The sequence below is a fragment of the Blastomyces gilchristii genome (assembly GCF_000003855.2).
Source record: "Blastomyces gilchristii SLH14081 genomic scaffold supercont1.3, whole genome shotgun sequence".
In the NCBI taxonomy this organism is placed as follows: domain Eukaryota; kingdom Fungi; phylum Ascomycota; class Eurotiomycetes; order Onygenales; family Ajellomycetaceae; genus Blastomyces; species Blastomyces gilchristii.
The window spans coordinates 3652973-3665159 of record NW_003101680.1 but is presented as its reverse complement, the minus strand read 5'-3'; the positions used below and the strand labels follow the sequence as shown (position 1 = coordinate 3665159).

At 45.8% G+C, this 12187-nt stretch overlaps 4 protein-coding genes across 4 annotated transcripts; 3 read left to right on the top strand and 1 right to left on the bottom strand.

The window, feature by feature from the left end:
* Positions 1-18: 18 nt before the first annotated feature.
* On the top strand, positions 19-2572 carry BDBG_02376 (RNP domain-containing protein). The gene is made up of 4 exons (XM_002627659.2): positions 19-466; positions 683-939; positions 1131-1218; positions 1367-2572. Exons 1-4 carry the CDS (start codon positions 401-403, stop codon positions 1523-1525), a joined length of 570 nt encoding a protein of 189 aa, XP_002627705.1. The 5' UTR covers positions 19-400; the 3' UTR covers positions 1526-2572.
* A 70-nt stretch (positions 2573-2642) lies between these two features.
* On the top strand, positions 2643-7272 carry BDBG_02375 (E3 ubiquitin-protein ligase hulA). Its single transcript, XM_031720760.1, has 10 exons — positions 2643-3298; positions 3379-3401; positions 3471-3509; positions 3649-3754; positions 3836-3969; positions 4049-5261; positions 5339-5632; positions 5702-5842; positions 5922-6317; positions 6420-7272. The coding sequence occupies exons 1-10, from the start codon at positions 3279-3281 to the stop codon at positions 6517-6519; spliced, it is 2466 nt and encodes an 821-aa protein (XP_031577036.1). The 5' UTR covers positions 2643-3278; the 3' UTR covers positions 6520-7272.
* A 10-nt stretch (positions 7273-7282) lies between these two features.
* Positions 7283-10820, top strand: BDBG_02374 (uncharacterized protein). The gene is made up of 3 exons (XM_002627657.2): positions 7283-8464; positions 8602-8700; positions 8844-10820. Exons 1-3 carry the CDS (start codon positions 8349-8351, stop codon positions 9160-9162), a joined length of 534 nt encoding a protein of 177 aa, XP_002627703.2. The 5' UTR covers positions 7283-8348; the 3' UTR covers positions 9163-10820.
* BDBG_02373 (uncharacterized protein) lies at positions 8533-12182 on the bottom strand. Its single transcript, XM_002627656.2, has 3 exons — positions 11776-12182; positions 10601-11128; positions 8533-10504 (listed from the first exon to the last, which is right to left on the bottom strand). Exons 2-3 carry the CDS (start codon positions 11011-11013, stop codon positions 9775-9777), a joined length of 1143 nt encoding a protein of 380 aa, XP_002627702.1. The 5' UTR covers positions 11014-11128; positions 11776-12182; the 3' UTR covers positions 8533-9774.
* Positions 12183-12187: the final 5 nt, after the last annotated feature.

Sequence of the window (12187 nt, the reverse complement as noted above, 5' to 3'; positions counted from 1 at the left end):
GGTCCAAGATGGCGCCATGCCTAATCCGTCACCGACGCCAGAAAAGCAACTGGCGACTGTTTCCGCAGCGAACGAAAGACCCCAATCTCATCCAGCAGCAATTGACAAGACAAGACAAGGCAAACCATACAACGAAACAAACCGTCTCTGCAGCCCTACTTCCCCTTATTTCCCTTGAGACCCTTTTCTTTGTACTTCCTTCGTATCATCGTCCTCCCTACATCTGTGCCCAGAAACAGATTTTGCGCTTTTTAGCATAAAACACCCCCCTCCCCCCCTGGACTCCCTATATATCTCCGGACGCGCCGCCAGTTTGGTTAGCTTTATCGGCTCTGCCTATCTAATCCAGGGAGTTCGCAGGAAGAGGTGACACCTTCGACACACTCTAGTCACAGTCATCATGGCTGATGCAGCTGATATTGCCGATGAGCGGTTGGAGACACATGAGAAACCTGGCGATGAGGAGGTAAGTTTAGATATACATATACTACACATGCACGGTATATATATATATATATATATACTTCATTTGAGAGACTCTGGGGGTTCAAGAGAAACCCCGAAAGATCTCATTTCCCGTCTCCCACCCGCTGTACTGCTACTCAATTCCGAGAGATATCAGAAAGGAAAAAAAAAAAAATCATCCAACTAACGCAAGACCTACTCCTCTCTCTTGTTCTAGGAAGAAATCGCCGCCATGAAACGGCGGGTGGCCGAGATGGAATCCGAAGCCGCCAAACTACGAGAGATGCAAGCGTCGCTAGACCAGCAGTCGGAGAGCCTGCGCGAGGATAAAGAGGATATCGACGCGCGGAGCATTTTCGTCGGCAACGTCGACTACGGCGCCTCGCCGGAAGAGATCCAGGCACACTTCCAGAGCTGCGGGTCGATAAATCGGGTTACCATCTTGCTCGACAAGTTCACCGGCCATCCTAAGGGGTTTGTCTCGCCCTGCCCTTATTCTTCTTACTATGCTGCCGTTGCCGCCCCTTGGGCTGTCGTGGATTAGCTGTGTTTCGCTTTTTTTTCTCTGTTTTCATCTTTATTGTTTTCTATATTCGTCTTTAAAAACATTTGCATCCGCGCTGCCTGGCAAGAGATGGAGCGCTAATTGGTATAAATACACGCAGGTATGCGTATGTGGAATTCACGGAGCCGAGTCTTGTGGCTCAAGCACTTGTTTTGAACGAGAGTGTCTTCCGCGGGCGGAACTTGAAGGTGAGCAAGCTACCCTCCTCCCAGAAAAAAAAAAAAAAAAAAAAAAAAAAAAAAAAAAAAAAAAAACCATCTCCTCTCCCCGTCTTTATTATCATCTATGAAATTATCTACTAACGTAATCCTTCTCTCTCTTCTCCGCCTCATTTAGGTCGTCCCCAAACGAACCAATCTACCAGGAATGACCCGAGGGCGTGGTCGTGGTCGGGGTGGCCTCGGTCGCGGCGGATTCGGACGTGGTGGATTCCTTCCCCGTGGCGTATATCGTGGAGGCTATAGAGGTCGGGGCAGGGGATATGCACCGTACTGAAAATAAACCCCGGCCAACAATAAAGAGGAGGCGGGGACTTTTTTTATTTTTTTATTTTTTTATTTTTTTATTTTTTTTTCTTTCATTTTTCTATGTTCGACCGCACCATACATCGATTTCGCAATTTAATGAAAGTGGGGGGAAGGAAGTACTTATTGAAGAGAAGGAGGGGGAATTGCGGCCGGAGAGAAGAAGAAAATGGAAACTCGTTAATCCCACCGATCGAAAATCCATCCATAGCTCCCTGGACTCCAGAGAACGGAGCGGGATCCAATCAGATCAGCTCAAGTCGAATCGAATCAAATTGGATACTTGAAGCTGGAGGGGGTGTGGATGTGGATGTGGTGTGTATGAATATTGATATGATATGGGCAAATGCGCTGTTGAATTCTTTTTGCAATTTATGTCTGTCTGTCTGTCCCTTTTTTATTTCGCAAAATTTTTGAGTCTGAAGGGCAAAAGGGCAAAAATCGAAAATAGGGAGGGATATTTACTGAGGGTTTGAATCTCTATCTACTGACTTGCGTTCTATTTCCTGAGTTTGTTTATTTTTTGATTGATTGATTGATTGATTTTATTTTATTTTGACCTTTGTCCCACTCTCAAATCTGGTATCTCTTTGTTCCTTTTAACAATCTTCTTTTCTTTTCCTTTCCTTTTCTTCCTCTCTTGATTTGGGGTTGAGTGACCAGCAGATTACTATAAATTTTTGAAAGCTATCTTGCAGCTAAAGATATGGAAGTGGAGATATTCAAACAAAAGAAAAGAATACATTGCGACAGGATGTTCCTTTTGCTCATGTTGATAACTATTTCCATGGACAATTGGTGCCAGTTGGACAGCGTGGGGATAGATATATCGTCCTTATACAGCGGCGGGGCTTGACTATGTATATCATTTTCAACGGGAGGAATATCAACCATGCGACAGAGGATTATCCATGGATGCCAGAGTATTTTATTTACAACTTTGCTCTCTTCTCTTGTAGACCGTGATTCTAGCATGACATGTCAATAGTTAGCACCAATATTAACTGTGATAATGCGATTGCCAGGTCTTGAATTGATTGATATATGTAGTTATTAGTTAACTACGCTGTAACTCCGTACACTGCCGGGCGAAGGGGTTTGTTTTGTTTCATCTTCGGGCAACATCAACCATCATATCACCTATAACTAGCTATTCTATCTGGCGTCGTCGCAACAACTTCAAATTCACACAGGGTCAAGCTTAATCTCCAGACTTCCTCCTGTCTTGTAATAGTCGCATAGATAACTCCTGTCTTGGGTTTTTGCCCTTCCCGGATCTTTTTTCTCTGGGCGCGCCACCGACCCTCGAGACTGCGGGCCGGCGATTGGCCCGTTTCCACTGCTCAGCCTCAGTTGGCGGCTCCCACGCCTTCGATATTCTCCAGCATCCAGCATCCAGCATCCAGCATCCAGCATCCGATATCCAATCCATCTGACATCCATCCATCGCTCGCTGGCCAGCACCGACAAACTCCAACCACTCCTGCCTGCATCCCACGCCTCCTATCTCGGTCTTTTCGCTCCCTGCATCGAGAGGCTACATCTAGCCTCCCCCCCGTCCGAGTGCGCAGGATTTGCGTCTATCTCTCTCCCCTTGGCGTTTCGCTGCTATTGTTGCCGCGCCCTTCCCCGCTGGATGTGAACCTCCATCCGCCACCCCTCAGCATATATCTCCACCGTCCTGAAAGACGGAGACGGCCTGCTGAGTTAGGACTGCCGTCAGAATGGGTTCCAATTTGCCTGCGTATGTATTTGGCCTCCTCTATTCTATACATATCTATACTGGGGGTTTTTCTCTACTAATCTATCTTCTTGCCCCTCCAGCCAACCAAATCTCAGAGTCACAAGTAAGGATCAACATATACATCCTTTCACCCGCTCATAATGATCTTCCCTATATTGACGAAGAGCTATAGTCATCGCAGCTGATGGCCTGTACAAACGCGATGTTTTCCGTAAGTTGGAACCCCCCCCCCTCCCCCCCCCCCAATAATCGATGAAAATCAACAAGAAAGAGAGCGATAGGGGAGGAAATGCCCCCTTTTAAAGCCGGGAACTTTCATGCTGACAGCAGACATTGTTTGAATTGCTCAGGGTTCCCCGATCCGTTTGCAGTTGCCACGGTTGGTGGTGAACAAACTCATACTACTTCGGTGATCAAGAAAACACTCAACCCATACTGGAATGAAGTCTTTGACCTGTACGATACCCGTAACTTTAAACCCCGTTTCATTCACGTTACACTGTGGCTGGGTCTGACCGATCCCCTTTCAACATTTAGGAGAGTCACAGAAGATTCCATTCTCGCCATTCAGATTTTCGACCAGAAGAAGTTCAAGAAGAAGGACCAGGGTTTCTTAGGTGTCATAAATGTTCGCATCGGAGATGTGATAGACTTAGACGTTGGTGATGATGGTGAATACTTCATCCCCGAAATTCCACGACCACTATTCGATACCAAGGACGCTTGCTAACTACTCCGCCTCCCTTACAGAGATGCTTACGAGAGACCTGAAGAAGTCCAATGATAATCTTGTTGTCCACGGGAAACTGATCGTTAACCTATCTACTAACCTGTCGACACCCGTTCCCCCACAGAACGGCTCCTTACGCCCTCCTCATAACGCTCCTCCCTCTTCAACTTCTTATCAGCAACAACTTCGACCCCAGTCTTCCACGTCGGCTACTCCTGCCGCCACTAGCCAAGGAGCCAGCGATCAGCCAGCTGCTGCTAACCCCGCGTCCATGTTTCCCTCTCGAGCTCCTTCTGCCGCAACCCCCGCCCCTTCAGGTTCCCTTCTTGGCGGAGCTGGTCAGACGGCGAATGGATCGACCTCTTCTAGAGCCAACCTGAGCTCCTTCGAGGATAGCCAAGGAAGATTGCCCGCGGGTTGGGAACGACGAGAAGATAATCTAGGCCGGACGTATTACGTCGACCACAACACCAGAACGACAACATGGACACGTCCTTCGCAGCACTACAACGAGCAGGCCCAACGCACCCAGCTGGAAGCCAACATGCAGATGGAGCGCAGGGCTCATCAAAGTCGAATGCTCCCCGAAGACCGCACAGGCGCAAATTCGCCAAATCTGCCAGACTCTCAGCAGCCGGGCACCCCCCCAGGTGTTGCCAATGCAAATGCCGCTTCTATGATGGCCACGGGAGCTACGACAGCCGGCACTGGAGAGCTCCCAGCTGGATGGGAACAGCGTTATACCCCTGAGGGCCGGCCATATTTTGTGGACCATAACACGAGAACGACCACCTGGGTGGATCCGCGTCGACAGCAATATATCCGCATGTATGGTCAAAATGCTAATGGAAATAATACCACTATTCAACAACAGCCCGTGTCTCAGCTCGGGCCGCTACCAAGTGGCTGGGAAATGCGTCTCACCAACACAGCTCGAGTGTACTTTGTTGATCACAATACGAAGACTACCACCTGGGATGATCCACGACTCCCCTCGTCCCTCGACCAAGGTGTTCCGCAATACAAGCGCGATTTCCGGCGCAAGCTTATTTACTTCAGATCCCAGCCGGCGTTGCGGATCATGTCTGGCCAATGCCATGTCAAAGTCCGGCGAGGTGCTATTTTCGAGGATTCATACGCGGAAATCATGCGCCAGAGTGCGTCGGATCTGAAAAAGAGACTAATGATCAAATTCGATGGGGAAGATGGGCTCGATTATGGTGGCCTTTCGAGGTTCGTTTATTTGAGTACTTTTTTTGTCGTGGTTGTTAAATTTAGTGGTGAATTACTGACATACCGGGAAACCACAGAGAATTCTTCTTCTTGCTTTCCCACGAAATGTTTAACCCGTTCTACTGTCTATTCGAATATTCAGCACATGATAACTACACGCTCCAGATTAACCCTCATTCCGGCATTAATCCTGAGCATTTGAATTATTTCAAATTCATAGGGCGTGTCGTCGGCCTTGCCATCTTCCACCGCCGCTTCCTTGATTCGTTCTTTATCGGCGCATTTTATAAGATGATGTTGAGGAAGAAGGTTACCCTGCAGGATATGGAGGGTGTCGATGAGGATTTCCACCGAAATCTAACATGGACATTGTATGTTTTTGTTTCCTGTTTTTTAGGGGCACGAGCATACCCAGTTTTTTGCTAACATTTTTAAACTAGGGAACATGATATTACCGGCGTATTTGACGAGCTCACATTCTCCATTGACGATGATCAATTTGGCGAGAGGAAGACTGTTGACTTGATACCAAACGGCAGTAACATCCCGGTTACCAACGAGAACAAAAAGCAATATGTTGAGTAAGTATATACAATGTGCCAAGACCGTCACTGCCTATAATAAGGAATATTATAACTAATCAACACCCTCAATAAATAGGCTGATCACAGAATGGAAAATCCAGAAAAGAGTAGAAGAACAGTTCAATGCTTTCATCACTGGATTCAACGAGCTTATCCCTGCTGACCTCGTCAACGTCTTTGACGAGCGTGAATTGGAGCTTCTCATTGGTGGTATTGCCGATATCGACGTGGATGACTGGAAGAAACATACCGACTACCGCGGCTACCAGGAGCAGGACGAAGTGATCCAAAACTTTTGGAAGGTCATACGGAGCTGGGATTCGGAGCAAAAATCTCGCCTCCTGCAGTTCGCAACGGGTACCTCTCGCATTCCAGTTAACGGCTTCAAGGATCTGCAAGGCAGCGATGGGCCTAGGCGGTTTACCATTGAAAAATCTGGAGAGATCACCGCGCTGCCCAAGTCGCATACTTGGTATGTTCTTTTCTTATTTTAGTTTGCCTTTCTTCATTTCTCTGTTTCTGCTATCTATATTTCTTTGCGTACTAACGGGTCCGAAAAAAAAAAAAAAAACAGCTTTAACCGCTTGGATCTACCACCGTATAAGACGTACGAACAACTGCAGCATAAGCTATCTATCGCTGTTGAGGAGACCTTGGGCTTCGGCCAGGAGTAAATGTAACCCCAAGCCATGCATATGTTATTTAACTTATTGTTGTTTATTCCTACTTTTCATTCATCAGAGAAGCCGACTCATATTCATATTTGTTTATTTTGTCTTTTGTCTGATGTGCTTCTATGAGCTTCCTTCCTACCGCCATATATTTTGTGTATATTTTGTGTTTTTCTCCTTGTTTTTCGCCTCTCTCTTCTGTACAATGTAGAGACCAAGCAGGGTTGTTAGGGGGAAATTGAACCGGGGAAAACAAAGCATCCTATCTATTATCCTGGCTTAAATAACCCCTTTTTCCCATCATATTCTCTTTTTATATCACTGTGCCCCTCATTTTTTTCCCTAACTTTTTTTACTTTCCCTTCTCTCCGTATCGTGTTACTGTACTCTTTCCCTTTTCATGTTCCTTGTCTCCCCTTAGTGACGAACGACCGGCAATATATTGTGTTCCTTTCCTGTCCTTTCATTCCTTCCCCGCCCGATCTATGTATGTAACGATTCCCCCATTTCTTTTCCCCCTTTCATAATTATATAATTGCCCCTGTCTGGAACCTGCGCCCGGTGACATCATCAATCGTTTGAAATAAAGAAGTCCGTTTTCTTTCATATATGCGTGTGTGCGCGTATGTATCTATGGGAAGGAGGGGGAGAATTAAGCAAAAGGATAGAGAGCGAGGAGAGAAGTAAGCTATGTATGAGAAACGGCTTGACGGTCCTTTTATAGGAGTAAACTAACTAATTTGTTAACACTCCCCCGGATGCGTTGGTTATATAATCACGCATCTAATTAACAGTAGATTCCCAAAACGGCAATTCTGACCTCAACCGGCTTCAGACCAGGATTTTGCCGCGTATTTTATATTTTTACAGCTATTATTTTAACCTTTTCTCTCTCTTCTCCCGGGTCGAGTTGGTTTTGCATCCATCCATCATTCCAAGAAATAATAAATAAAGCCCTGCTTTTTGAAGTATCACAGCCAGGCTAGAAGCCACTAAAAACAGGTTTCACAGCCAAGAATACGCCATGGTGTTTCAAAGGGCATGAAGCAAAGGGCCTCCCAGATACCATACCACCGCCAATATAATAATACTGCCCTAGTTTTGCCTTTCGTCCCCTTATCGACAAATATGATCAAATATGCGGCGGGATGGCCATACCATCTACATGCATATCGCTGCGTATATTATTTAACATTATTATTATTACCTTGCTCAGTGCAACATTGAATCAAATCGCCATTCCCCGCACCGCAAGAATCCAGATCCGGCTCTCGCCTTCAAATAGTCTGTACCACATTGGCTCCGTTAACAGGAGCCATTATTGTTCGTTAGTCCAGTTGCCTTGCTTTTCTGGGCAGGATGTTTCTCGGGAGGCCCCTTTTTCCAAATCGCGTGTGTCTCTGTTTCTGCGTTCGATGTCAATGACGCGGGCGAAGGCAAAGCTGTGTCCTTGTTCCTCTCTCTCTCTCTCTCTCTCACAGTTAAGTTTCCTGGGAACAATCGTTTAATACATCTTCTCATATACGCTCCCACGCTCATTTTTTTTTTAAAAAAAATTTCAACTCTCCTTTACACTTCGCTCCTCTTCATCGGGTCCGTTCCGTTTCATTCGTTTATACCCACTGACCTTCAAGCGTTTTCCCAGTTCAATTCATTTTTGTTTTGTCCGTGAGGAATTTTGACGCATATTTCGGCCACTGTTTTCGTGTGTGCACCAAAGCACTTTCTTTTCAGAAAAGAAAACACCAAAGAGGAGAAACAAAGCAATCGTTAATTTTTTATTTTTTTTTAATCTATCCATTCATTTTGCTTTTCCATTCTTACTGCCAAATATGCATTCGTTTATTTCTCTATCTGCGTTCCTCACTTTCTTTTTCGCTATCATGGCAAATGTAAATGCAGCCGCCTCGCCGCAAAATGATAGCCCCAGCAAATGTGATGCTCAGAAGTATGTGATTTCTTCTCGTTGATAATATGTGAAGGAGATGGAGATCATCGTGATGAGAAGGGAGGCGAAAGCAGTCTGTTGCGGATCGTGAACATTTACAGAATTCCGTTACTAACCTAGAATCCAAACATCTATAGTATTCTCGAGGCTTGTGTGGAATCTACCACAGCCATTCTCAAAAGCTGCCCTGTACAGGACTGGGACTGCCTCTGCACCCATTACAGCAATGTCTTGACGTACGTATATGCATATACTCAAGTCAACATCAGATGCTCCTACCCAGAGCTACGCTCCCCTCCCTCTCTACCTCCATGTTAGTTCCATGAAGAGTCAGTCCGCGCCTCCAATCACTAACCCGCCCCAAACACACAAAATGTAGCTGCTACAACAACTGCCCCAAGGACCAAGGCCGACACGCCGTTGAATCGTCAAAAGTCGCCAATTGCAACGCAGCGAAACAGTTCAGCACAACTCGCTCGTCTTCGTCGACCTCAAAACCCACTGCTACACAAACTTCAGGTACCGCTGACAATGCTGATGCATCGCAAACTTCGGGCGGCAGCAGGCCTACCGGGACAGGTCCAGCGTCGGAGACGGAGACGCCGAATGCCGCGCCGGCGATGGTGGCTAGCGGGGTTGAGATGGGGTTGGGAGGGCTGGCCTGGATGTTGATTGCGGGGGTTGGGTATTTGATGTAAGTGCTTGGCGGGTGGGTTGGTAGTTAAATGGTGTGGCTTGGGCGTATGAAGGAGGAGGGTTGGGGGGTGATTTAACCGTTTGCAGCAAACTGAAGCAGGGGGAGAGCCAGTAATTAAGGTTGAGGACATTAGTATCTTCTTTTTTGACGCTGTATGGGCGAAGGCGACGGTTGTTGATATTTGTTCATTTGCTCCTTTTCTGGGTTTTGAGCCTGTTGGTAGGATTGTTGAAAAGTGGTTGACCTGAGGGATTGAAACTGCCAGGGGTAACCTGCTCACTTTTGCTGCATGTTCCAAGGGGAAATATAGCGTGACTGTGCTGAATTAATCAAAACTGATAGTGGGAAGCTTAAGGGGCTTGTGGAAATAATTACTGTGGAATTTTAATAGCTTTGTTCTTGATTAATATAGTTTATTAGATTATTTATTTCGGGTCTGATTTTAATTTGTCCTTTTGCTCCAGGTATTCATTGGTGAAAATGAAAGCATGGCAATTTGTAGTAGATTGACTTCGGTTTCATACACCTAGAGATGAAATATACAGGTAAGGCGATAGTTTATATACTAGCTTGTCTCCCAAGCACGCTCCCCTAGGCTCCGCTATGAAATGCATCATCCTCTCTTCCTTTTCCCCCTACCTAAATTCACATCTTTCGTTTCGGCCGCGCCTAGATCATCGTCCACTTTACCACCATCTAGAAGCCCCATCGTCGATGCCTCCTCCATCCTTTCATCATATCCCGACACCCCGAGATGGCCAATAACAAACGCCACCCTCTCAATATCCAACACTGAGAAGCTTTCGTTCCCGCCCTCCCCATTACCCCGGCCCTCTCCTAACCCCTCCTTTTGGTCAGGAATCTGATTAATCCTGCCTCTAAGTTCCCTCACCGCTTCCCATAACTCTCTATATTCTTTCATATTATATTTGATTTTAGTCTCTTTTGTTGCTGGTGACTTTCCCTTGGATCTCTGGCCACCTTCTCCTCCACCGCCGTTGTTATTACTACTGTTGGGGAAGTCATGCGGGTACTTATCCAGGCAAAGCCAATTGAAAAGCTCATCGCTAAAAAACGGGGCCGCATTTATACTCGTGTTGTATGTAGCATCTGACGGTGCATGGCATGGGCAAATGGACAGGAAAAGAGATGCCGTGGCGGGCCCCACGCCCCTCAGGGGCCCCGTCAGTGTCTCGAGCGGAGTGCTGGGAAAAGCCTCGCCTCCCGTATTAGATAGCGCGCCCTGGAGTTGTGAGAAAGCAATCGCGGTAGTGGACTTGACGAGGGAGTCTGGATTTGATCGTATCATGCCCATGAGGGCTGGTCGGTGGGAGCCATGCTTGCTGTGAAAATGGTACATATGAGCACATTTTTTGTTGCTGAGGGGACAAATGGGAACCAAACAGACTGTTTGGTTGGTGGGAAGGGAGGGAGCATACAGTTTCCAGCTCATAAGATTGACAATCTCATCCTTCTCCAGAAACGCTCCCGAAAGGGGCGAAGCATCATCGTTCTTTGATACTTTTACTTTTTTACTTGGTCTTTTCGCGGCGTCTTTACTGGTGTCGGCGCCAGCGGCAACGCCAGCCCTATCTCTCAATGTAGCAGGAATCGACTCATAGCGCAGTTTATCCAATTTCAAAAAGGCTTCGACTTCCGCTTCTATGGCTCCTTCATTCGTTCTTTTTGCCGTGGACTGCTTTGAACCAGGTTTTGGGCCCGCTTTCGGAGTAGACTTGGCTATCAGTTTAGCCCTGTAAAATTCTCTGATGGTATGTGGGTAGAGAGATAGGAGAAATGAGATGGTGGCACGGGATATGCTGGCCGGTGCGAGGGGGCTCTGAGAAGCCATTATCTCATTATCCTTCGTTTTCGTTTCGATTTTGGGTTTATTCTTTCGCTAGTAACTAACACTGGTAGTAATATTTGCAGAACAAACGAGGGAGCTAGACACGACAGATTTCAGCCTACATTTAAATGTTAGATGAAACATATCCTGATCTTGAAAAAAAAAAAAAAAAAAAAAAAAAAAAAAAAGTTAATATCATATAATACATTGTCACTCCGGGAAAATGGGCGGCTCATGGGCAAAATATCATTTCACACATAATTTCCACAATAGCCCGAAAGGAGGTCAACAGTTTTCAACCACTCTAGGGACTTCGATAGAAAAAGAGTGGATGGATAGCCAGATGTCTGTAGAAAACTGGCTTGTCTGAGAAAAGTAATCAAGGCTTAGTTGAAAAAAAGCAGCCGGAATATATCAAACTGATATATAGATTGGTGAAACGCAGATGGAAATAACTCGATCGATAGTTTGATCAACAACCCACATCCATCTCTAATAAGATAAGAAAGATATTCAGACGCTGGATCAGATCATCCCAGAGAAATGAATAATTGAGAGTCACAAAATTCAAATTCAGAATGAGACACATTGAGACTGAATTTGTTAAGGTACATACAAGAACAAACATGAATGAACCCAGCAGCAATTTAAAGTGAAATAGGAGAGGGAAAAATTAAAAAAAATAAAAAAAAAAGAATTCAAAGCAAAGGCAATCGAGTCTGCCCTTCTCTAGGAGAACAATGAAATTAAATGTGAAAAACCCACCTGAATACTTTCTCCTGACAAACAATAGGTCGCGTAACCGCGAAACAGTCTCTTGCTTCTCGCGTCTGTTATCCTGATTTATCCTGATGATGCCTTTTTACACGGGACAAAAACAAAACAACATAAGATCTGGAAGATTTGGAGGCTAATTCATCAAATAGACATAATAAATGGTGGCTATGTAAAGATGGGCCAAAATGAGGGCGCAAATGAGATAACTATGAGATGCGAGGTTGAAACTCAAGAGATGCTACGCGTTGTACCCGTAACCAGCTAATAATAGTTAGCGCAAACAAATAAGTTATCCCGCGCGCCAAGAGAACGGGGATAATATAATAATGACAACAACAGTACATACCATACAGTGGGAGTTGGTTGCTGCCTTCAGGAGCTATTATTGATCAAAGAGGGG